A 26,401-nucleotide genomic window follows, 5' to 3' on the forward strand; every position below is an offset into this window, starting at 1 on the left:
TATATTCCTTCTGCCCTTGGTTTTTGCCCTCAGAGGGAAAGGTTGCTTCAGTGGTTTGTGTGGACTTCTTTTTAGACGTTATTTGTACCCGTGTTCTAGTGGGAGGAGGTGAGTTTTTTTTCCTTAGATGGGCAGGGCTGTATGAGGTATATTTCGGAGTGTCTGTGGGACTCTGTATGCTGGTGATTGTTTTTGTGTTTTTGTCTTGCTTGTTGTGTGGGTAAAGTGTCCTGCAGAGGATGCTGCCAACAGCTACGTGATACCAGACTTTGTGTCCAGGTGTTGAAGTGCTCAGTAATTAATACCCTTGGGGTTAGGAGTTCTCTGGCAGTCTGGACCCAGTGCTCTCACCTCAATGGTTCAGGTGTGATCTTACAGGGGATCCCTACGTTTTTTGTCATAGTATTAAAAGGGGTTAAAGCAAACACACCAAAACAAAAAGCAAAACATGACATGAAATGAAAGATAGATGGTCAGTACAATATCAGACATGTAATTACAAAAATAATGGAGCATTTACACACTCTTACACACACAGAGATAAATAGCCAAAGTATTCTAAAGAAAAGAGAGTACAGGAGATTGACTTTGTGAACAAAGGAAACCAAAAGTGATATCAGCCAATTAAAAGTAGAGCTCACTAACACTCAGTCCAGAAAACTGGAGCCTGAGCAGAGTGCCAACTGGGGAATGTAGCAAAGAGAATACAACAATTTAACTTACATGGTGAAAAAAGAAAGACTGAAGGAAAAAAAGAGAAAGAGAAAAGGAATGGATGGAAGAGGAAGTTAAAAAAGAGAAAAGCAAAGATAAATAGACGTATGTGAAAAAGATTTATATATATTCAGGAATAGCTACAGCAGGTAAAGAACAATAAGAAAAACAGAACTAAGACAAAGTAAAAAAAATCACAAAAGAAGGAAAAAAATCTTAAAAAATTTTTTTAACAAGAGAAAAATTCCACAGCACCACAAAAGGCTAACATAAAGATAGAAATATGTAGGAGAAATAAACAATGTGACTTTAAAGGACAAAAAAAAAAAAAGAAAATTCTCAAGTTCATAGTTCTTAGTTGTGGAGTGTGCCCCTGTGGATGGGGTTGAATTAGTGTCCTGTGGTGGTTTCCTGGTTAGGGGGACTTGTGCCTGTGTTCTGGTTGATGGAGCTGGATCTCATCTCTCTGCAGGGCAGCAGAGTGTCTAGTAGTTGGTTTTGGGGTGTCTGTGGATTCAGTATGACGTTGGACAGCCCTCCTGGCTTTGGCAGTGTTAGACATGTCTGTTTCTGCAGCCATGTCGAAGTGGCCCTCAGCATATCCTCACTGCTGCCAGGCCCCTACTTGTCCCTTTAATTTTTGCTGAAGCTTCTGTACCCTGGTCCTGCCCTGCACTGCAGGCTGATGCTTGCTAGGCAGGGGCTTGCATGGCGTTTTTCTCAGCTCTCCAAACCTGCGTTCTGCATCGCAGAGACTTGTGTGGGTTTCTTTCCACACCCTGAGCCCGCCCTCTGCACCTCGGGACTTGTGAGCCTTTCTGTCGGCACCCCGGGCCAACCCTCTGCACCTCGAGGTTTGTGTGCACTTCTCTTGGCACCTTGGACCCACGTTATGTGCCGCGGGACTTCTGTGAACTTCTTGGTTCCCTGAGTCTGTCGTCTGGTTGGGGCCAGGGTCTGTGAGCTGCTTATGGGCTGAGAAATGCAGCTTCTCTGAATTCTGCCCTCTAGGTCCCCCACTTTGCCCAGCTCTCCAAGATTCTGCAGTTCCCCCTTGGTCCAGCCTGTGAGGGAGCTTCCCAGTGCATGGAAACTCTTCCTCCTTGACGACCCCTCCCTTCCTGGGGACACAAGCTCCCATCTTGAAGTTCTCCATCTCTTCCGTTTTTATGTCTTTGTTCTCTGTTCTACCTCATTCCAGGGAAGTTAGCTTGCCCCCTTCCCCCCAGAGGCCTCGGGTCAAGAGGTTGTTTTGTAGTTGTTCCCGATCTTAATGAGTTTTTGATGTATCTCTGGGGAGGCTGGCAATCTCCCTGTCTTACTCCTCCTGCCATCTTCTTCTGCTCTCTGAGATTCATTTAAGTTGTTGGATGTGTCAGTAGTTTACTCATTATTAAGTAGTGGTATATGGTATGGATGTGCTAGTTGATTTCTTTTAAAATTTGCATATTATAAAATTCATTCTGTACAGTTCTGTAGATGTGCAGTTCTGTGGATTTTGGCAAATGGATAATTGCTGGTTCCACCATTACAATGTCATACAAAGCATTCCTTTCCATTCCTTTCCTTCATGCTTCCCCTTTATAGTCAACCACTCACACCCACCCAGTCCCCATGCTTCCCCTTTGTAGTCAGCCACTCACACCCACCCAGTCCCTGGAAACCATTGATTTCTTTTTTGTCCAATAGATTTATCTTTTCCATACTAACATATAAATGCAATTATGTAATATGTCACTTTTTGGGTCTGACTTCTTTCACTTAGCCAAACAAATTTAAGATTTTGTGTTGTTTCATGAATCACTCATTTTAATTGGTGAATGGTATAATCGTGTTCTGGCTTCCCAAGTGACACAGTGGTAAAGAATTCACCTGCTAGTGAAGGAGATGCAAGAAATGTGGGTTTGATCCCTGGGTCAGGGAGATCCTCTGGAGTACAAGTGGCAACCCACTCCAGTATTTTTACCTGGAGAACCCAATGGACAGAGGAGCCTGGTGGGCTACAGTCCATGGGGTCGTAAAGAATTGGAAATGACTGAGCAACTGACCCATATAAGCCTCTGATAGTATTGTGTTATATGGATGTACCACAGTTTGTTTGTCCATTCACAGGTTAAAGTTGTTTGAGTTGTTTCCTGCTTTGGGCTAATATGAATAAAACTGAATATAAATTTTGTATGAACATAAATTTTCATTTCTCTTGGATAGATACCTGAGAGTAGGATGGTTGGATCAAATGGTATATGTTAGTTTCATTTTATAAGGAACTGCCAAATCGTTTCCCAGAGTTACTGCTCTACTTTGTTTGTCCTTAAGTAATGTATAAGAATTCCATTTGCTTTGTGTCCTCACCAGTATTTGTTGTTGCTTTTTGTTCATTGAAATTTTTATTGAGATGATAGATTTATATATTCATATAGATAATTACAGATTCATATGCAGTTATAAGAAATAATATAGAAAGATCATATGTATCCTGTACCCAGTTTCTCCCAGTGGTACATCTTGGAAAAGTATAATACAATATGACAAGCAAGATATCAACAATGAAGCTGTATGCTAGTCTCGTTCAGATTTCCCAAGTTTTACTTTGTGTGTGTGGGTTTAGTTCTATACAGTTCATAACGTGTCGTCATCATTGTTCAGTTGCCAAGTCCTGTCTGACTCCTTGACTGCCATGAACTGCATCATGTCAGGCTGCCCTGTCCTTCACTATCTCCCAGAGTTTGCTCAAACTCATATCCATTGAGGTAGTGATGCCATCCAACCATCTCGTCTTCTGAGAGATGAGATTACTCCTCCACCATCTTCTTCCACTCTCTGAGGTGCATTTAAGTTGTTGGATGTGTCAGTAGTTTACTCCTTATTATTAAGTAGTAGTATATGGTATGGATGTGCTAGTTGATTTCTTTTTAAATTTATATACTATAAAATTCATTCTTTACAGTTTTGTGGATGTGCAGGAACTGCACCTCCTTCTCCTCTTGCCCTCAATCTTTCCCAGCATTAGGGTCTTTTCCAGTGAGTCAGATCTTTGCATCAGGTGGACAAAGTATTGGAGTTTTAACTTCAGCATCATTCCTTCCAATGAATTGTCAGGGTTGATTTCCTTTAGGATTGACTGGTTTGATCTCCTTGCTGTCCAAGGGACTCTCAAGACTCTTCTCCAGCACCACAGTTTGAAAGCATCAATTCTTCAGTATTCAGCCTTCTTTGTAGTCCAACTCACATCCATATATGACTACTGGAAAAAGTATAGCTCTATATAGACCTTTGTCGACAAAGTGATGTCCCTGCTTTTTAATACACTATCTAGGTTTGTCATAGCTTTTCTTCCAAGAAAGAGTGTCTTTTAATTTCTTGGCTGCAGTCACTGTCTGTGTTGATTTTGGAGCCCAAGAAATTAAATGACACTGTTTCCACATTTTCCCCATATGTTTGCCATGAAGTGATAGGACCGGATGCTGTGATATTACTTTTTTGAATGTTGAGTTTTAAGCCAGCTTTTTCACTTGCCTCTTTCACCTTTATCACCTTTCACCTTTAGTTCCTCTTCACTTTCTGCCCGGAGAAGGCAATGGCACCCCACTCCAGTACTTTTGCCTAGAAAATCCCATGGACAGAGGAGCCTGGTAGGCTGCAGTCCATGGGGTCGCTAAGAGTCGGACACGATTGAGCGACTTCACTTTCACTTTTCACTTTCATGCATTGGAGAAGGAAATGGCAACCCACTCCAGTGTTCTTGCCTGGAGAATCCCAGGGACGGGAAGCCTGGTGGGCTGCCGTCTATGGGGTCGCACAGAGTCGGACACGACTGAAGTGACTTAGCAGCAGCAGCAGCACTTTCTGCCATTAAAGTGGTATCATCTGCATGTCTGAGGTTGTTGATATTTCTCCTGTCAGTCTTGGTTCCAGCTTGTGATTCATCCAGCCCAGCATTTCACATGTTTTTACTCTGCATATAAGTTAAATAAGAAGGGTGACAGTATACAGCCTTGACATACTCCTTTCCCAATTTTGAACCAGTCCATTGTTCCATGTCCAGTTCTCCAGGATGTCTGGCTCTAGGTGAGTGAATACACCATTGTGGTTATCTGGGTCATTAAGAGCTTTTTGTGTGCAGTTCTTCTGTGTATTCTTGCCACCGCTTTTTAATCTCTTCTGCTTCTGTTAGGTTCTTTCCATTTTTGTCCTTATTGTGCCTACCTTTATATGAAAGTTTCCTTTGGTATTTCCAATTTTCTTAAAAAGATCTCTAGTCTTTCCCATTCTGTTGTTTTCCTCTTTTTCTTTGCCGTTACTCACTTAAGAAGGCTTTCTTATCTCTCCTTGCTAGTCTTTGGAACTCTACATTCTCTTGGGAATATTTTTCCTTTTCTCCTTTGCCTTTTGCTTCTCTTCTTTTCTGAACTATTTGTAAGGCCTCCTCAGACTTTGCCTTCTTGCATTTCTTTTTCTTGGAGATGGTTTTGGTCACCACCTCCTGTACAATGTTATGAAGCTCCGTCCATAGTTCTTCAAGCACTATGTCTGCCAGATCTAGTCCCTTGAATCTATTCATCACCTCCACTGTATAATCATAAGGAATTTGATTTAGATCATATTTGAATGCCCTAGTATTTTTTCCTACTTTCTTAAATTTGAGCCTGAATTTTTCAATAAGGAGCTGATGATCTAAACCACAGTCAGCTCCAGGTCTTGTTTTTGCTGTCTGAATAGAGCTTCTCCATTTTGACTGCAAAGAATATAATCAATCTGATTTTGGTACCATCTGGTGATGTCCATGTGTAAAGTCATCTCTTGTGTTGTTGGAAGAGAGTGTTTGTGACCAGTGCATTCTTTTGGTAAAACTTGGTTAGCCTTTGCCCTGCTTCATTTTGTACTCCAAGGTCAAACTTGCTTGTTAGTCCAGGTATCCTTTGACTTCTTACTTTTGTATTCCAGTCCCCTATGATGAAAAGGACATCTTTTTTTGGTGTTAGTTCTAGGAGGTCTTGTAGGTCTTCTCAGAACCATTCAACTTCATCTTCTTCAGCATAGACTTGAATTACTGTGATGTCGAATGGTTTGCCTTGAAAATGAGCAGAGATCAGTCTGTCAGTTTTGAAATTGTACCCAAGTACTGCATTTCAGACTCATTTGTTGATTATGAGGGCTACTCCATTCCTTCTCAGGGAGTCTTGCCCACAGTAGTAGATATAATAGTCATCTGAATTAAATTCTCCCATTCCTGTTCATTTTAGTTCACTGATTCATGAAATATTGATGTTCACTCTTGCTATCTCCTGTTTGACCACATCCAATTTTGATTCATGAACCTAACATTCTAGATTCCTATGCAATATTGTTCTTTACAGCATCGGACTTGGCTTTTATCACCAGATACAACCACAATTGGGTGTTATTTCTCACTCAGCCCCTTCATTCTTTCTGTAGCTATTTCTCTGCTCTTCCCCAGTGGTATATTGGACACCTACTGACCTGGGAGGTTCATCTTTCGGTGTTACATCTTTTTGCCTTTTCATCTCTTCTTGGGGTTCTCAAGGCAAGAATACTGTAGTTTGCCATTCCCTTCTCCAGTGGACCACGTTTCATCAGGCCCTACCTAACAGGGACATACCCTTCAGCTGCTCAGTGTAGCTGGATGACGTGCCTGGTGCCCTGGCTGTCCCACTGATAATCTTCGTTGAGCGTTTAAACCTTCACTGGCTGTCGGGTGTCAGTCAGTGTGCAGCCAGGGATCAAGGAAAAGGCCCTGCTGTTGTGGCTTGGAAGTGGGTCTGGGGAAGGCTGGAGCTGACGTTGGCGGATACCCAGGAGCAGAGAGCACCCCAGCCTCACTGCTGCTGCTGTCAGCTGTGGAGCCAATTCTCCACTCAGGAGTCTTTGGCTAACAAAAGCATTCCATGATCACAGGGATCCCATATTACGTCCTTTTATAAGCATACCCATATCTTTCTTGTCTGGCCCTATCTCATCCCTAAGTCTAATAATCACTAATATGTTCTCTATTTCTATAATTTTGTCACTTACGGAATGTTCAATGTTCAATTCATCAGTAAACAGACAAAAAAAATTAATGAGGAAGGAATTTCAATAGCCATTACTCCAAAGAATATATATAAATAAACAATATCCCAAAAAACTGTGCTCAGCATCATTAGTCATTAGGGAGATGCAAATGAAAACCACAATGAGATACCACTTGAGACCCATGAGGACTGCTACATTTGGGGGAGAAGAGGAAAAAAAGTGTTGGAGCTCTTGTACATTTTGGATGGAAATGTGAAATGGTATAGTGACTTGCACAGCAGTTTGGTAGTTACTTAAAGAGTTAAACATAGTTACTATTACATAGCAGTTCCACTCCTAAGCATATGATCAGGATAATTGAAAATCTATGTCCACACAAAAACTTTTACACAGATGTTCATATTGCAGCATTATTCATGATAGCCAGATAAGTGGAAACAATCCAAATACTCATCAGTTTGTGAATGGATAAATAAGATATGTTGTGTCTATACAGCACAGTAGTATACGACCATAAAAAGGTATGCATTACTGATATGTGCTATAGCATGGGTAACCTTGAAGCATTACGCTAAATGAAAGAAGCCAAACACAAAGAGGCCATGTAATGCATGTGACCAAAAGTGGCTCAGTTGTGTCCAACTTTTTGTGACCCCATGGACTAAACAGTCCATGGAATTCTCCAGGCTAGAATACTGGAGTGGGTAGCCTTTCCCTTTTCCAAGGGATCTTCCCAACTCAGGGATTGAACCCAGGTCTCCCGCACTGCAGGCAGATTCTTTACCAGCTGAGCCACAAGAGAAGCCCCATGTATTGAGTGATTTCATTTAAATATCTAGAATAGGCAAATTCCCACAGCTATAAAATAGATTAATGGTTGAGGGGTAAAGGGAATGATGATTGCTAACAGCTGTGAGGTTTCTTTTGTGGGGTGATAAAAATGTTCTGTAATGTTAAAAGCTTACATCTACCCAAAAACCTGCATGTGGATGTTTATGGCAGCTTTGTTTATACTGGCCAAAACCTGTAAGCAACCGAGATGTCCTTCAGTAGGTGAATGAAGAAATAATCCAGAAAATAGAATATTATTCAGTTCTAAAAGAAATGAGCTATCAAGTCATGGAAAGACATGGAAAAATCTTAAATGTGTATTAATAAGTGAAAGAAGCCAATCTGAAAAGGCATATGATTTCAACAATATGACATTCTGAAAAACATTAAACAATGAAGATAGTAAAGATTAGTGGTTGCCAGGAGTTTTGAGGAGTGAGGGATGAGTAAGCAGAGCATAGAGGATTTTAAGGGTGGTGGAATTCTGTATGATACTGTAATGGTAGATACATATCATTGTACATTTGTTCAAACCCGTAGAATATATAACATCCAAACTGAACTGTAAGGTAAACTGAACCCTGGGTGATGATGTGTCAGTGTGGGTTTATTGATTGTAGCAAATCTCCCCGCTGGTGTGGAATGTTGATCGTGAGGGGGACTGTGCATGTGTGTGGGAATAGTGTACATGGGAACTCTGTTCTCAATTTTGCTGTGAACTCAGTACTGCTCCAAATAATAGTCTATCTTTAAAAAGTTCTGAAACTAGCCAGTGGTTTTGGATGTGCAACACTGTGAATATACTAAAAACCTGCTGAGTTGTGAATTGTGAAATACAAATTGAATGCTATGTGAATTATGTTTCAGCCTTAAAATAGAGCATGTTCCAAGAACATTATATAAATAGAATCAAACAGTATGCTACCTTTTGAGATTGGATTTTTTTCACTCAGCAAAATTTCTAGAGGTTTAGCCAGATTGTAGCTTCTATTAATGCTCATTCCTCTTTGTTGCTGAGCAGTGTTCCATAGTATGGATATACCACAGTTTATTTGACCTTCACCTGTTAAAGAATGTCTGGGTATTTTCAATTGGCTATTTTGAATAAATCTGCTATAAACATTTTGGGTATAGGTTTTTAAATAAACATGTGTTCTCATTTCTCTGGGATAAATGCTTAAGAATACAGCTGTTGAGTTGTAATTGCATGTTAGCTTTATAACAAACTGTAAAGCTGTTTTTCAGAGTGACTGTACCATTTTACATTACCACCCAGCAATGTGTGAATTATGTAGGTTCTCACCAGTGTTTGGTTTTGTTACGACTTTTCATTTTAGCTGCTATTCCAGTATGTATGTAGTGATAAATCATTGTTTTAAATTGAACTTCCTGATGTTTAATGATATTGAACATCTTTTTATGTGCTTGTCATGCCGTACTCAGTTGCTCAGTTATGTCTGACTCTTTTACAACCCCATGGACTGTAGCCCACCAGCCTCTTCTGTCCATGGGATTTCCCAGGCAGGAATAGTAGAGTAGGTTGCCATTTCCCTGTCCAGGGGATCTTCCTAACCCAGGTATTAAACCCAAGTTTCCTGCATTGGTAGGCAGGTTCTTTACCACTGAGCCACCAGGAAACCCCTTTTATGTGTTTATTCTTTCCTAAATATAGCATTTAATCAAGGCTCTAGATCTTTCAACCATTTTATAGGAAATACGAAAAAGAAACAAGATAAGTGATATCTTGGGGAAGCAATTGGTCAAATTCAGAATGTGGGGCATCCTGTGGGTCATATGTCGTAATTTCTACAAGTCCGTGCCTTTTTAGGGGGAGTAGGGTGGAGGGGGGAGGAACTGTGTGAGGAGACTTAAAAAATGAAAGAGACTTAAGATAAATAGTAACTAGATACAGTATGTGGGTTGGCTTGGATTTTGATTTGAACAAACCCAAAAAATAAATAAACAGAAAAAGGATCTTTGAGACAATTGGGGAAACCTGAGTATGGACAAGTTATTAGGCCTTTCTAAAGAATTATTATTAGGGTGAGGAGATACCCCTCGTCCAAGGTAAGCAGCAATGGCTGTGCTTTGCTGGAGCAGCCGTGAAGAGATACGCCACACCCAAGGTAAGAGAAACCCAAGTAAGACGGTAGGTGTTGCAAGAGGGCATCAGAGGGCAAACACACTGAAACCATACTCACAGAAAACTAGTCAATCTAATCACGCTAGGACCACAGCCTTGTCTAACTCAATGAAACTAAGCCATGCCCGTGGGGCAACCCAAGATGGGCGGGTCATGGTGGAGAGATCTGACAGAATGTGGTCCACTGGAGAAGGGAATTCTTCAGTATTCTTGCCTTGAGAACCCCATGAACAGTATGAAAAGGCAAAATGATAGGATACTGAAAGAGGAACTCCCCAGGTCAGTAGGTGCCCAATATGCTATTGGAGATCAGTGGAGAAATAACTCCAGAAAGAATGAAGGGATGGAGCCAAAGCAAAAAGAATACCCAGCTGTGGATGTGACTGGTGATAGAAGCAAGGTCCAATGCTGTAAAGAGCAATATTGCATAGGAACCTGGAATGTCAGATCCATGAATCAGGGCAAATTGGAAGTGGTCAAACAAGAGATGGCAAGAGTGAATGTCGACATTCTAGGAATCAGCGAACTCAAATGGACTGGAATGGGTGAATTTAACTCAGATGCGGGCAGGAATCCCTCAGAAGAAATGGAGTAGCCATCATGGTCAACAGAAGAGTCTGAAACGCAGTACTTGGATGCAATCTCAAAAACAACAGAATGATCTCTGTTTGTTTCCAAGGCAAACCATTCAATATCACAGTAATCCAAGTCTATGCCCCAACCAGTAACACTGAAGAAGCTGAAGTTGAACGGTTCTATGAAGACCTACAAGACCTTTTAGAACTAACACCCCCAAAAGATGTCCTTTTCATTATAGGGGACTGGAATGCAAAAGTAGGAAGTCAAGAAACACCTGGAGTAACAGGCAAATTTGGCCTTGGAATATGGAATAAAGCAGGGCAAAGACTAATAGAGTTTTGCCAAGAAAATGCACTGGTCATAGCAAACACCCTCTTCCAACAACACAAGAGAAGACTCTACACTTGGACATCACCAGATGGTCAACACCGAAATCAGATTGATTATATTCTTTGCAGCCAAAGATGGAGAAGCTCTATACAGTCAGCAAAAGCAAGACCAGGAGCTGACTGTGGCTCAGACCATGAACTCCTTATTGCCAGATTCAGACTTAAATTGAAGAAAGTAGAGAAAACCATTAGACCATTCAGGTATGACCTAAATCAAATCCCTTATGATTATACAGTGGAAGTGAGAAATAGATTTAAGGGCCTAGATCTGATAGACAGAGTGCCTGATGAACTATGGAATGAGGTTCATGACATGGTACAGGAGATAGGGATCAAGACCATCCCCATGGAAAACAAATGCAAAAAAGCAAAATGGCTGTCTGGGGAGGCCTTACAAATAGCTGTGAAAAGGAGAGAGATGAAAGGCAAAGGAGAAAAGGAAAGATATACCCATTTGAATGCAGAGTTCCAAAGAATAGCAAGAAGAGATAAGAAAGCCTTCAGCGATCAATGCAAAGAAATAGAGGAAATCAACGGAATGGAAAGACTAGAGATCTCTTAAGAAAATAAGAGATACCAAAGGAACATTTCATGTAAAGATAGGCTCGATAAAGGACAGAAATGGTATGGACCTAACAGAAGCAGAAGATATTAAGAAGAGATGGCAAGAATACACAGAAGAACTGTACAAAAAAGGTCTTCACGAACCACATAATCACGATGGTGTGATCACTGACCTAGAGCCAGACATCCTGGAATGTGAGTCAAGTGGGCCTTGGAAAGCATCACTACGAACAAAGTTAGTGGAGATGATGGAATTCCAGTGGAGCTATTTCAAATCCTGAAAGATGATGCTGTGAAAGTGCTGTACTCAATATGCCAGCAAATTTGGAAAACTCAGCAGTGGCCACAGGACTGGAAAAGGTCAGTTTTCATTCCAATCCTAAAAAAAGGCAATGCCAAAGAATGCTCAAACTACAGCACAATTGCACTCATCTCACACGCTAGTAAAGTAATGCTCAAAATTCTCCAAGCCAGGCTTCCGCATGTGTGAACCGTGAACTTCCTGATGTTCAAGCTGGTTTTAGAAAAGGCAGAGGAACCAGAGATCAAATTGCCAACATCTGCTGGATCATGGAAAAAGCAAGAGAGTTCCAGAAAAGCATCTATTTCTGCTTTATTGACTATGCCAAAGCCTTTGACTGTGTGGATCACCATAAACTGTGGAAAATTCTGAAAGAGATGGGAATACCAGACCACCTGGTCTGCCTCTTGAGAAATTTGTATGCAGGTCAGGAAGCAAAAGGTAGAACTGGACATGGAACAACAGACTGGTTCTAAATAGGAAAAGGAGTACATCAAGGCTATATATTGTCACCCTGTTTATTTAACTTATATGCAGAGTACATCATGAGAAACGCTGGACTGGAAGAAACACAAGCTGGAATCAAGATTGCTGGGAGAAATATCAATAACCTCAGATATGCAGATGACACCACCCTTATGGCAGAAAGTGAAGAGGAACTCAAAAGCCTCTTGATGAAGGTGAAAGTGGAGAGTGAAAAAGTTGGCTTAAATCTCAACATTCAGAAAATGAAGATCATGGCATCTGGTCCCATCACTTCATGGGAAATAGATGGGGAAACAGTGGAAACAGTGTCAGATTTTATTTTTCTGGGCTCCAAAATCACTGCAGATGGTGACTGCAGCCATGAAATTAAAGGATGCTTACTCCTTGGAAGGAAAGTTATGACCAACCTAGATAGCATATTCAAAAGCAGAGACATTATTTTTGCCAACAAAGGTTTGTCTAGTCAAGGCTATGGTTTTTCCAGTGGTCATGTATGGATGTGAGAGTTGGACTGTGAGGAAGGCTGAACGCCGAAGAATGGATGCTTTTGAACTGTGGTGTTGGAGAAGACTCTTGAGAGTCCCTTGGACTGCAAGGAGATCCAACCTGTCCATTCTGAAGGAGATCAGCCCTGGGATTTCTTTGGAAGGAATGATGCTAAAGCTGAAACTCCAGTACTTGGCCACCTCATGGGAAGAGTTGACTCATTGGAAAAGACTCTGATGCTGGGAGGGATTGGGGGCAGAAGGAGAAGGGGACGACAGAGGATGAGATGGCTGGATGGCATCAGTGACTCGATGGACGTGAGTCTGAGTGAACTCCAGGAGTTGGTGATGGACAGGGAGGCCTGGCGTGCTGCGATTCATGGGGTCGCAAAGAGTTGGACACGAGTGAGCGACTGATCTGATCTGATCTGAAAGAATTATTGTTAATTTATTTCAGTTTGCTAATGGTATAGTTATGTAAGAAGAAATTCTTGTCAAAGATCAATATTGAACTATTTACAAAGCAATGATATATCTAGAATTTGTTTTTGAATACTCTGGCCAAAATAAAAAAATGCAGAAAAAAGTAGGAGTGGAGTAGAAGAGTAGGGAAACAAGATTGGGAAAATATTGATAATTGTTGAAGATGAGTGATGGCTTCCTGAGGGCGTGTTTCAATAGTCTTCTTTTCGTGTTTGATGTTTGGAATTTTCCATGACAAAATGTTCAGAAAAATTACTTAGGGAAATAATGTTTTGTATTTTAAAATAAAATGTGAATAGTTGACTCTTCAGAAGGCACTTGTAGTTTTCTACTATAAAACAAATTCAGCCTTTATGAAAAAATATCTGATTTTGGAGGACAAATGACTAAAGTTTTGTTTTTTTGTTTAGGCAGAAGAAAACAAAAGATTGAGGGAGCTCCAGCTTGCACAAGAAGAAAAATTGGCTACGGAACTGGCAAAACTAAAACGTGAAAGTCTAAAGGATGAAAAGTTGAGGCAACAAGTAAGAGAAAACAGGTATCTTGACTTCCAAAACCTTTATTTATTTTGTCTTTAAGTTTTATGTAATGCTTATCACCTAAGAGTGAAATTTCTTTCTTTATGTCATTGTATTTAGTTAATATTTTGACTGGAAATACTTACTGCTTTAAATCCTACATATATGTGTATGTGTGTGTGTGTGTATATACACATATATATATTCATTTGAGAAAAGAGGCCATATTCATAGAAATAAAGTGATAATATTTGAGGTGAAAATTAATATCAATTCCCTCTTCTCTTTTCTCTAAAGATAATTTTTTAAATGACCTCTTTAAAAAAAAAATAGACTTGTGAATCTAACTCTTAAGAGAAATCTTAGGTGATGCCTAATTTAGTTTTATGCCCCTACATAAATTTCCTACAGTATTTCTGGAAGATGGCTGGTCATCTGTGGTTCAGCATGTCTAGTGACTATAATAGAAACTTTCTTTTTCATTCAGCTCTTTGAATACTCCTTTTTCCTCTGTTTTTTCAAAGTCAATTTCCCGGTAGTTGTCTTAGTTCTGTTATCTGACTGAAAAAGAAATAGAGTTCTTTAGGACATCCTTTCCTATTCCCAGGTGGTTCAGTGGTAAAGAATCTGCCTGCCAAGCAGGAGACCTATGTTTGATCCCTGGGTTGGAAAGATTCCCTGGAGAAGGGACCAGCTACCCACTCCAGTATTCTGGCCTGGAAAATTCCTTGAACTATATAGTCCATGGGGTTGCCAAGAGTCAGGCACGACTGAGGGACTTTCACTTTCACTTCACTTTCACTTAGATATTTATGAATTCACTAAACATTTCCTTCTATAAGTTAAATATCCTTCATTCTTTCATCTGTTCCTTAGATAACATGACTTCAAGCTTCTTCCCCATCCTGATTATCTTCTGTAGATGTGACTTAGACTTTTAATGTTCCTTAACAAAATATTGGGGGCTTTCCTGATAGCTCAGCAGTAAAGAATCCACCTGCCAATGCAGGAGACATGGGTTCGATCCCTGCGTCAGGAAGATCCACTGAAGGAGAACATGGCAACCCATTCCGGTATTCTTGCCTAGAAAATCCCATGGACAGAGATGCCTGCCAGACCATAGGGGCACAAAGAGTCAGATGCAACTGAGCACACACGATCAAAATACTGCTCCCACAATTCTGTGTAATACTCTAGGGTGTTGTTCAGTACCCCTAATAGTGAGACTGTTAACCACATTGTTCTGGAATATGTTCCTTAATGTTGCCTAAGATTACTTTTCAGTGGCAGCCTATCACACTGTTGATTAAAACTGAGGCTAACTAAATGCCCATGCTGTACTTACATAGTTGAATATATTTGGAATTTACTTTGATAGTAGTCACATTTTGTCTTGACTGAACAAGGCTTCTGTAGAATACTATATGACCCATGGATGAGCTTCAGAGGTTTTGAACTTCTTTAAATTACATGTAAATATATTTGGCAAATACACCCATGTGTATTTTTCTGTGTCCACAACTTCTATCAAATTCTCTAGAAATTACTATTCTAAAAAAAAAAAAAAAATTAAAATGACTGCCAGTGTCTTCTTAGTGTTCTAGTCTCAAGCTGTCTTTTTTGATCCTAATTCTCCAATCATTGTTAGTTATTATGATACTTTTATGTTATCTGAAGATGAAGTAAATGTTCCGTTATTTCATGGCTTTAACTCATTGATAATAAGAATTAAATGCAGGAGCTTTGTAGTAGTTGCAAACTACTTGATTCAGATAGATGCTCCCTCTGAGAACAGACTATCTGGAGAAGGTATAACAATAAGACACGGGAGAGGAAGGAAACCAGAACAGTGAGCCTGGCATTTGTAGCTACATTTCTTCTGGAAGTTTTTGCAGGTGGCACAAGTATGGCTAAAAATTAAGTGAAAAAAAAAAGAAAGAAGAAAAAAAATAAAATAAAAGTTAAGTGAAGGTGAGCTTGACCAGTAAGCATATAGCAAGGTGGTCAACGTCATTTTACGTGATACGTGCTTGAGAATTTTCTACTTTAGTGTATGTTTTACTTTAATAATCCAGAAGCTAATTAGATTTTACTGGATAGATACAGATGAAGAGATACTATGTGAGCAGATCAGTTGAACATATCCAGAATAAGCATAGAGAAACAAAAGGATAGAAGAATACAAAAGAAAGCTTAAAAGGGATAAGGGCTGTGCTGGCAAGTTCTACCAGATGTATAATTTTAGTTCTGGTAGTAGAAATGAATGAGGATGATGCAGAAATGCAATATTCAAAGAGATATAGGCTGCGAATTTCCAAAAATAGTAAAAGACATAAAGTCACAGGTTAAGACATAATAAATAATTAAAAACATATTTATGCTTGTTCTAGTCAAACTTTCAAAATCTAACAATGGAGAAAAATCATAAAAATGTACAAAAGTAACCACACAAAAAAGACTGTTGCCGTCAAGGGAACAATAGTAAGAAGTCTGACTGAACTTTGAGCAGCAATGTTAGAAGATGAAAGACAGTGGATTTAAAGGGCCGAAAGAAAATAAGAGCCCATTTAGAATTCTATATATTGTGGAAATTTTCTTCAAATGTAAGACAAAAGTCATTTGTTGAGTATTCTTTCAAATAGAGTATATGTCTTCTCAGCATGGTAAAATAGTGACTGACACGGAGAGCGGGCCATTTTCCGATCAGTGTACTCCTGTGCAGATTGGCAGGTCTAAATTCAAGGAATGTTTGCTTTAGTCCTTGAAACGTAGCTGAAATAATTGAAAATCATCTCAATCATGATTAGGCTCTTTTCACTTAATTTTTAAAACCCAGGGCAGATTTTTAAGAATCATTGAAATTTATTTTGAAAAGTTCAAGTTCAGAAGTCATGAGACTTTTATTTTGAACACATGATTTTGTTTAATTCAAAAAGATATTTATAAGTTTAATTTTTTCACAGCTTGTAACTAGAATTGAGAAACTGTCTAGTTTTAAAAATCCCTTTTTAATTACACCGTTAGTCAATAATTACAATTAGTAACAATTGTTTAGTTATTAGAATTAATTGTATAATTATGACTGAAATTTATAGTTATTAAATAATGGGTAACTATAGATTATATAGTTAACCTATAGCTTCATGAAAACAAAAACAAGTACCTTGTTTATAACTTGTATTAGTTCAGCAAAAACTAGCTCAAAGAAGAGTCAGAGACAGCCTTTCCTTGTTAAATGTACAGCCAATTCCTTGCCAGTGCCAGTATGATTATAGTCCAGACTGATAATCAAGATGTTAATTATAATAAACAAAGATGAGATGGATTTTAAAAATAACATTTTTAGTCAAACAAAGCAGAGACTTGATTACTGATAACCCTGCATTAAAGGAAATACTAGTAGTTGTTCTGGAAGTAGAAGAATAGTCTCAACATTAATTTCAGAACCTCTGGGAGGCAAATGTGTAGTAACTCCAGGTGAAATTTGAATGTGTTAATCATTTATTGGAATAATTGGATTTGGAATTTAAAATATATGAAGAGTTAAAAACGTTGCTGTTGGTCATTCACTGTTGTGTCTACTCTGAACTGCAGACACAGTGAATATCCTTGCTGTCCAAGGGACTCTCAAGAGTATTCTCTAGCACCATAGTTTGAAAGCATCAATTCTTTGGTGCTCAGCCAGCTTTATGGTCCAGCTCTCACATCGGTACATGACTACTGGAAAAAACAAAGCTTTGCCTATATGGACCTCTGTTGGCAAAGTGATTGATGTCTGTGCTTTTTAGTACACTGTCAAGGTTTGTCATAGATTTTCTCCCAAGAGCAAGACTCTTTGTGTTTTCAGTCTCCATCCACATTGATTTTGGAGCCCCCCAAAATAAAGTCTGTCACTGTTCCATTTTTTTCCCCATCTATTTGCCATGATGTGATGGTATAAGATGCTGTGATCTTAGTTTTTTGATTGTTGAGTTTTAAGCCAGCTTTTTCACTCTCCTCTTTCACCTTCAACAAGAGGCTCTTTAGTTACTCTCTACTTTCTGCCATTAAGTGGTATAATCTACATACCTGAGATTGTTGGTATTTCTCCTGGCAATCTTGATTCCAGCTTGTGAGTCTTCCAGTCCAACATTTAGTTACAATGTACTCTGCATATAAGTTAAGCAGGGTGACAATATACAGCCGACATACTCCTTTCCCAATTTGGAACCAGTCCGTTGTTCCATGTCCAGTTCTGTCTGTTGCTTCTTGTCCTGATACAGGTTTCTCAGGAAGCAGGTAATGTGGTCTGGTATTCCAGTCTCTTCAAGAGTATCCCACAGTCTGTTGTGATCCACACAGTCAAAGGCTTTAGTGTAGTCAATGAAGCAGAAGTAGATTTTTTTTGGAATTCCCTTGTTTTTTTTCTGTTATCCATCATATTTTGGTCATTTGATTTCTGGTTCCTCTGCCTTTTCTAAATCCAGCTTGTGCATGTGGAAGTTCTTGGTTCACATACTGCTGAAGCCTAGCTTGAAGGATTTTGAGTATTATTTTGCTGGCATGTGAAATGAGTACAGTTGTGTAGTAATTTGAACATTCTTTGGATTTGCCTTTCTTTGGGATTGGAATGAAAACTGACCTTTTCCAGTCCTGTGGCCACTGCTGAGTTTTCCTAATTTGCTGACATATTGAGTGCAGCACTTTCACAGCATCATCTTTTAGGATTTGAAATAGCTCAACTGGAATTCCATCACCTTCACTAGCTTTGTTCATAGTGATGCTTCCTAAGGCCCACTTGACTTCACACTCCAGGATGTCTGGCTCTAGATGAATGATCACCCCATGGTGGTTACCTGGTCATTAAGAGCTTTTTTGTACAGTTCTTCTGTGTATTCTTGCCACCTGTTCTTAATATCTTCTGCTTCTACTAGGTCCTTGCTGGTTTTGTCCTTTACTGTGCCTGTCTTTGCATGAAATGTTCCCTTGGTAGTTCCAGTTTTCTTAAAAAGATCTCTAGTCTTTCCCATTCTGTTGTTTTTCTCCACTTCTTTGCATTGATCGCTGAAGAAGGCTTTCTTATCTCTCCTTGCTATTCTCTGGAATTCTGCATTCACTTGGGAATATCTTTCCCTTTATCCTTTGCCTTTTGTTTCTCTTCTTTTCTCAGCTATTTGTAAGGCCTCCTCTGACAATCACTTTGCCTTCTTGCATTTCTTTTTCTTGGAGATGGTTTTGGTCACCACCTCCTGTACAATGTTATGAACCTCCATCCATAGTTCTTCAGGCACACTGTCTACCTGATCTAGTTCTTTGAATCTATTTGTCACCTCCATTGTATAATCATAAGGGATTTGATTTAGGTCATACCTGAATGGCCTAGTGGTTTTCGCTGCGTTCTTCTGTTTGAGCCTGAATTTTGCAAAATGGAGCTGATGATCTAAGCCACAGTCAGCTCCAGGTCTTGTTTTTGCTGGCTGTATAGAGCTTCTCCATCTTCAACTGCAAAGAACTCATTGTTCAATCACTCAGTCACATCCAACTCTTTGCAGCCCCATGCACTGCAGCAAGCCAAGCTTCCCTGTCCTTCACCATTTCCTGGAGCTTGCTCAAATTCTTGTCCATTCAGTCAGTGGTGCCATCCAACCATCTCATCCTCTGTCATCCCCTTCTCCTCCTGCCTTTAATCTTTCCCAGTGTCAGGTCTTTTCTAATGAGTCGGGTCTTCACACCAGGTGGCCAGAGTATCAGAGCTTCAGCTTCAGCATCAGTCCTTCCAGTGAATATTCAGGATTGATTTCTTTTAGGATTGACTAGTTTGATCTCCTTGCATTCCAAGGGACTCTCAAGAGTCTTCTCCAACACCACAGTTCAAGCATCAATTCTTTGGCGTTCAGCCTTCTTTATGGTCCAACTCTCACATCCTTACATGACTATTGGAAAAACCATACCTTTGATTAGATGGACCTTTGTTGGCAAAGTGATGTCACTGCCTTTTAATATACTGTCTAGCTTTTTCATAGCTTTTCTTCCAAGGAGCAAACATCTTTTAATTTCATGGCTGCAGTCACCATCTGCCGTGATTTTGGAGCCCTAGAAAATAAAATCTGTCACTGTTTCCATTGTTTCCCCATCTTTTTGCTATGAAGTGATGAGACCAGGTGCCATGATCTTGGTTTTTTGAATGTTGAGTTTTAAGCCAGCTTTTTCACTGTCCTCTTTCACCTTCATCAAGAGGCTCTTTAGTTCCTCTTCACTTTCTGCCATAAGGGTGGTGTCATCTGCATATCTGAAGTCATTGATATTTCTCCCAGCAATCCTGATTTCAGCCTGGCATTTCCCATGATGTACTCTGCACATCAGTTAAATAAGCAGGGTGACAATATACAATCTTGATGTACTCCTTTCACAATTTGGAGCTGGTATGTTGTACTATGTCCAGTTCTAACTTTTGCTTCTTGGCCTGAATACAAGTTTTGCAGGAGGCAGGTAAGGTGGTTTGGTATTCCCATCTTTTTAAGAATTTTCTACAGTTTGTTGTGATCCACACAAAGGCTTTAAGGTAGTCAATGAAGCAGAAATAGGTGTTTTTCTGGAATTCTCCTGGTTTTTCTATGATCCAGTGGATGTTGGCAGTAAGCCACAGTCAGTTCCAGGTCTTGCTTTTGCTAACTGTATAGAGCTTCTGCATCTTCAGCTGCAAAGAATATAATCAGTCTGATTTCAGTACTGACCACCTGATGATGTCCATGTGTAAAGTCGTCGCTTGTGTTGTTGGAAGAGGGTGTTTGCTATGACCAGTGCGTTTTCTTGGCAAAGCTCTGTTAACCTTTCCCCTGCTTCATTTTGTACTGTAAGGCCAAACTTGGCTGTTATTCCAAGTGAAGTGAAGGTATCTCTTCACTTCCTCCTTTTGCATTCCAGTCCCCTATGATGAAAAGAACATCGTTTTTGGGTGTTAGTTCTAGGAGGTCATGTAGGTCTTCATAGAATCGTTCAACTTCATTTTCTTCAGCAAAACTGTGATGTTGAATGGTTTGCCATGAAAATGAACAGAGATCAGTCTGTCATTTTTGAGATTGTACCCAAGTACTGCATTTTGGACTCATTTGTTAATTATAAGGGCTGTTCCACTCCTTCTAAGGGATTCTTGCTCACAGTAGTAAAATAATGGTCGTCTGAATTAAATTCACCCAGTCCTGACCATTTTAGTTCACCGATTCCTAAAATGTTGATGTTCACTCTTGCCATCTCCTGTTTGACTACATCCAATTTTCCTTGATTCATGAACCTAACACTCTAGGTTCCTATGCAGTATTGTTCTTTACAGCATTGGATTTTACTTTCACTACCAGATACAACCATAACTGGGCATAATTTGTGCCACTTTGGCTCAGCCTCTTCATTCCTTCTGGAGCTGTTTCTTTGCTCTTCCCCAGTGGTATATTGAACAGCTACTGACCTGGGGGGGCTCATCTTTCAGTGTCTTGTCTTTTTATCTTTTCATACTGGTCATGAGGTTCTCAAGGCAACAGTACTGAAGTGATTTGCCATTCCCTTCTCCAGTGGACCGCATTTTGTCAGGCCCTGTCTAGCAGGGACATGCCCTTCAGCCATTCAGCGTAGCTGGGTGACATGAACTATAACAAAAGTCAGGTAGGAAGTACATACGTGGAGTTAAAGTGGCAATAATCTTTTATTATTTAGTAAAAAAATAATGAAGAAATTTTTTAGACTTCAAACAAACATCTCTAATAAAAGTTGGAAAAGAACACATAATTAAATTAATGGAGGGAAAATGTTAAAAAGCAGTTGATGAAGCTGTGCAGGCAGGAGATAACCTAGCACACTTCAGACTGATATCTTTAGGAAGTCCTGCTTTTGCAAGTTTGGTCCTTGGCTGATATCTGGAAATTTGGATTTCAGGGTTTCTACCACTCTCTGATAAGAGTGCCTAAATTGTTTGAAGAAACAGTACAGTTTATGCTGAACTCTGTTTCTTCTGGTAGTCGGTAATTTGGTATTTAGTTGGCAGAGGATATGTGTATGATCAGCCCCTAATAAAAACTGTGGGCCCTGAGTCTCTAGTGCGATTTCCTGCAGACAGTTTTCACATACTGTTACAACTCATTGCTCGGGAAATTAAGTGTGTCTAGTTAGCCTTACTCCACTGGGAGAGAGGACTTTTGGAAACTTGCAGCTTATTTTCTCCGGACTTTGCCCACATGCTTTTCCTCCATTCTGATTCTGCTCTGTATTTCACTATGATTTATCACAGTGAAATAATAAATATAAATCATATCCATAGACTTAATAGAAATTATATCCAAATAATAAATATAAAATCATATCAAGGGGTATAACTATATGCTGAGTCCTGTGAATCCTCCAAGTGAGGGATCAGACCCAGGGGTGCGGTGTGGTCTTGGGGACTCCGAACATAGAGACAAGAAGAAGAGAGAACACAAAACAGGTAGGACAAATAGAAAATACTAAGACTGTAAATTTAAACCTGGCTATATTTGTAGTTTTAATAAACATATTTGAACCATTTATGAACAAAGACCATGTGTTATGTCAGAACAGATCAACAGATTTTCAACACATTTAATTCATAGGTATGTACTCTGACCACAGTGGAGTTAAACTAGATATACAATAACCACCACCCCCCCCAAAAAAGAAAGAAACTAGACAATCTTTGCATGTTTAGATATTTTGAAATATGCTTTTAAATAACCTCAGACCAAAGAAGTAATCAAAATTGAAATTAGAAAGTGTTTTTAACTAAATGATCATGAAAGTGCCACAGATTAACAGTTGTAAGATTGGAGTGACATCTAGGAAATAGTGTAGAAGCAGCTCCAGGTTCCTGCCCTTTCAGTCAAACTAGCAGAAACTGTCAGAAGCAACTCTGTAAGAACTCTGAACAAGAAAATTTTATAGCAACCATGTGAATGCTGAAACAAGAAAAAGGCAAAATTAGCAATGGTAGCAAAAGTTTGTAATGTTTTTACTTGTCCTTGCTCCATCCCCTCCCTGCTCTGAGGCAGTCTTGAAGGCAGCAGCCCATACTGCAAGTACTGGTTCTGGAAGAAGAAAAGCAGATATTACAACTTACTGTGTCTGTATATTCTAACCTACCTGGGATCTACCTGAAGGACTGACAGAAGGTGCTCATCTATGTTTCTCCTAATTCAAAAATCAAACCAGAAAAGTAAATTGTATCTCTGGTTAAGATTTAAGTTCCAGAGTATATAAAGGATTTCTATAATTCAGCAACAGAAGACAACCCAATTTAAAAATGGGCCAAGTACTTTAAGATTTCTCTAGAGAAGATACAGTGGGCAGTAGCACATGAAAACGTACTCAACATTAGTTATTGTGTCTATGTGCTCAGTTATGTCAGACTCTGTGACTCTATGGAATGTAGCCCGCCAGGCTCCTCTGTCCTTGGAATTCTCCAGGCAAGAATGCTGGAGTAGGTTGCCATTTTCTTATCCGGGTATCTTACCGACCCAGGGATCAAATCCACATCTCTTGTGTCTCCTGCATTGTCAGGTGGGTTCTTTACCATTAGCGCCACCTGGGAAGCCCAACATTAGTTATTAGGCAAATGCACATCAGAACCACAAAGAGATACCATCTTAACACCTGTTGAATAACTGCAGTAAGACCAATGGAGAGTAAGTGTTGGTGAAGATGTGGCCAAATTGGAACCTTCAGATACTGTTAGTAAGAATGTTAAATGGTGCACTGTGGAAAACAGTGGTGATTTCTCAAAAAGTTAAACATAGAATTACCATATGATTCAGCAATTCCACACTTAGGTATACACTCAAGAGAACTAAAAAACAGGGACTCAGATACTTGTATGCCAATATTCTGTGCAGCATTATTCACAGTAGCCAAAAGGTAGAAGCCAGCTAAGTGTCTATCAAACAATGAGTAGATAAATGAATTGTGGTATATACATACAATAGAATATTGCTCAGTTATAAAAGGGAATGAAGCTCTGATATATAGTGCAGTATGGTTGAACCTTGAAAAGCATTATCCTGAGTGAAGTAGGTGCAGAATACATCATGCGAAATGCCAGGCTGGATGAAGCCCAAGCTGGAATCAAGATTGCTGGGAGAAATATCGATAACCTCAAATATGCAGATGATACCACCCTTATGGCAGAAAGTGAAGAGGAACTAAAGAGCCTCTTGATGAAAGTAAAAGAGGAGAGTGAAAAATCTGGCTTAAAACTCAACATTCAAAAAACAAAGATCATGGCATCTGGTCCCATCACTTCATGGCAGATAGATGGGGAAACAATAGAAACAGTGACAGACTTTATTTTTTGGGCTTCAAAATCACTGCATATGGTGACTGCAGCCATGAAATTAAAATATGCTTGCTCTTTGGAAGAAAAGCTATGACAGACCTAAACAGCGTATTAAAAAGCAGTGACATCACTTTGCCGACAATGGTCCGTCTAGTCAAAGCTATGGTTTTTTCCAGTATTCGTGTATGGATATGAGAGTTGGACCATAAAGGTACAAAAAAAAAAAAAAGCTGAGCACCGAAGAATTGATGCTTTTGAATTGTGGTGTTGGAGAAGACTCTTGAGAGTCCCTTGGACTGCAAGAAGATCCAACCAGTCTATCCTAAAGGAAATAAGTCCTGAATATTCATTGGAAGGACTGATGCTGAAGCCTAAGCTCCAGTACTGTGGCCATCTGCTGTGAATAACTGACTCATTGAAAAGACCCTGATGCTGGGAAAGATTGAAGGTAGGAGGAGAAGGGGACAACAGAGGATGAGATTGTTGGATGGCATCGTTGACTCAATGGACATGAGTTTGAGCAAGCTCCGGGAGTTGGTGATGGACAGGGAAGCCTGGTGTGCTGCAGTCCATGGGGTCGCAAAGAGTCTTGACATGACTGAGTGAACTGAAGTGAAGTAAGCCAGAAACAAAAGGACAAAGACTATATAATTCCACTTACATGAAATATATAGGGACAGATTTACAGAAACAAAAAGTAAACTAGAGGGGAAGGGATGAATGGGGGGGTTATTGCTTAAATAGGAAGAGCACTTCTTTTTGGGAGAAAATTTTTGGAAATAGTGTTGATAGTTGCTGAGCATTATGAATGTAATAACACCACTGAATTTTACACTTAAATTGATTAAAATGGCAAATATTTTAAATGTATATTTTAACACAATAAAAAATTCTAGGATTTAAAAAAAAACAAATTTATCCCCATAAGTAGCTAAAGCTCTTTCCTTGAGGTTAGCATATAATCTAAAAAGACTATTAGGAAAGAATACTCCATATGGAATTATTTGAAAACAAAGAGAAAATTCCCATCTGGAGTGATTTAAAACAATGTAGCAGATACAGATAAGAACAGAAATGAGCATTTTAGAATGTAAACATAAAGTAGAATCAACAAAGCCAAAAATTGTGCCTTTAAAAAGGCCAGTAAAATTGGCAGTCTCTGACAGGAATAATAAAGTGTAAAAGAGAATGCACAAATAGCCAGTTCTGGGAATGGATAATGGGATAATGGATAACTTTAGATTGTACAAATGGGAGATCACTGTAGATCATAGGATATTGTGAACAATTTTATGTGAATTTGAAAATTTAAGTAAATAACTTAGTAGCATATTTGCTAAGCTGACTGGCATAGTAAAATTGGAAATTGGCTCTGTAATGCCAGTTTTGTCAAAAAGTAAGTGTGCATACATGCGTGGATCTGTTTTTGGATTTTTCTATCCCATACTTCCTCAACTGGAGTCCCATAAGAGGATTAAGCCTCACAGAAAGTTGAGTGATTGTATTTTTAATTTTCTCAAAGACAGTATATAGTTGATATTATTTCAGATCCAGAGGAACTAAGTTAATCCATTGTATATAATAGATGCCTAAGGGCATTTGGAAGGAAAGTTATGACCAACCTAGATAGCATATTCAAAAGCAGAGACATTACTTTGCCAACAAAGGTTCATCTTGTATGGATGTGAGAGTTGGACTGTGAAGAAGGCCTGAGCGCTGAAGAATTGATGCTTTTGAACTGTGGTGTTGGAGAAGACTCTTGAGAGTCCCTTGGACTGTAAGGAGATCCAACCAGTCCATTCTGAAGGAGATCAGCCCTGGGATTTCTTTGGAAGGAATGATGCTAAAGCTCAAACTCCAATACTTTGGCCACCTCATGTGAAGAGTTGACTCATTGGAAAAGACTCTGGGGCTGGGAGGGATTGGGGGCAAGAGGAGAAGGGGACGACAGAGGATAAAATGGCTGAATGGCATCACTGACTCGATGGACATGAGTCTGAGTGAACTCCCGGAGTTGGTGATGGACAGGGAGGCCTGGCGTGCTGCGATTCATGGGGTCGCAAAGAGTCGGACACGACTGAGCGACTGATCTGATCTGATCTGATCTGAAGGGCATTGGAGCTTACTTAACACTTCTGATTGAGAAGAACTGGTCTATTCCATTGATCCATTTGTTCATTCCTGTGTTAAAACCACACTTTCTCAAATATTATGACTTTATAAAAAGTATTCATCCTGAAGAAGTCCCCCAAAAGATTGTTTTAGCCATTCCTACTTTGCATTTCCATATATGTTTTAGAATCACTGCAGAGCATTCAGAAATAAACATTTAAGAAAATGATACTGAATCAATTAGATTCCCATATGGAAGAAAGTGAATTTGATTTCTACCTCACAACACATGTAAAAATCAGTTCCTGAAGGATTATAGTCTAAAAATTAATGGTGAAATGGCAAAGCTTTGAGCAACTAATACAACTAATTCCGTTTGTGCGTTGGGCAGCATGTCTTAAAACATGACACAAAAGTCATTGACAATGAAGAAAAGATTAGTGGATTAGAA

At 39.4% G+C, this 26,401-nt stretch overlaps 1 protein-coding gene across 5 annotated transcripts in view; it reads left to right on the forward strand.

Moving 5' to 3' along the window:
- The window catches only part of MNS1 (meiosis specific nuclear structural 1), a 174,454-nt gene that overhangs the window by 100,421 nt on the left and 47,632 nt on the right, over positions 1 to 26,401 (forward strand). For all 5 annotated transcript variants that reach the window (XM_027553925.1, XM_027553927.1, XM_027553928.1 and 2 more), the window contains one exon: positions 13,419 to 13,546. In XM_027553925.1, the coding sequence (XP_027409726.1) occupies positions 13,419 to 13,546 (128 nt within the window). The remainder of the gene's footprint in view (positions 1 to 13,418; positions 13,547 to 26,401) is intronic.

This window comes from Bos indicus x Bos taurus, chromosome 10, assembly GCF_003369695.1.
Source record: "Bos indicus x Bos taurus breed Angus x Brahman F1 hybrid chromosome 10, Bos_hybrid_MaternalHap_v2.0, whole genome shotgun sequence".
In the NCBI taxonomy this organism is placed as follows: Eukaryota; Metazoa; Chordata; class Mammalia; order Artiodactyla; family Bovidae; genus Bos; species Bos indicus x Bos taurus.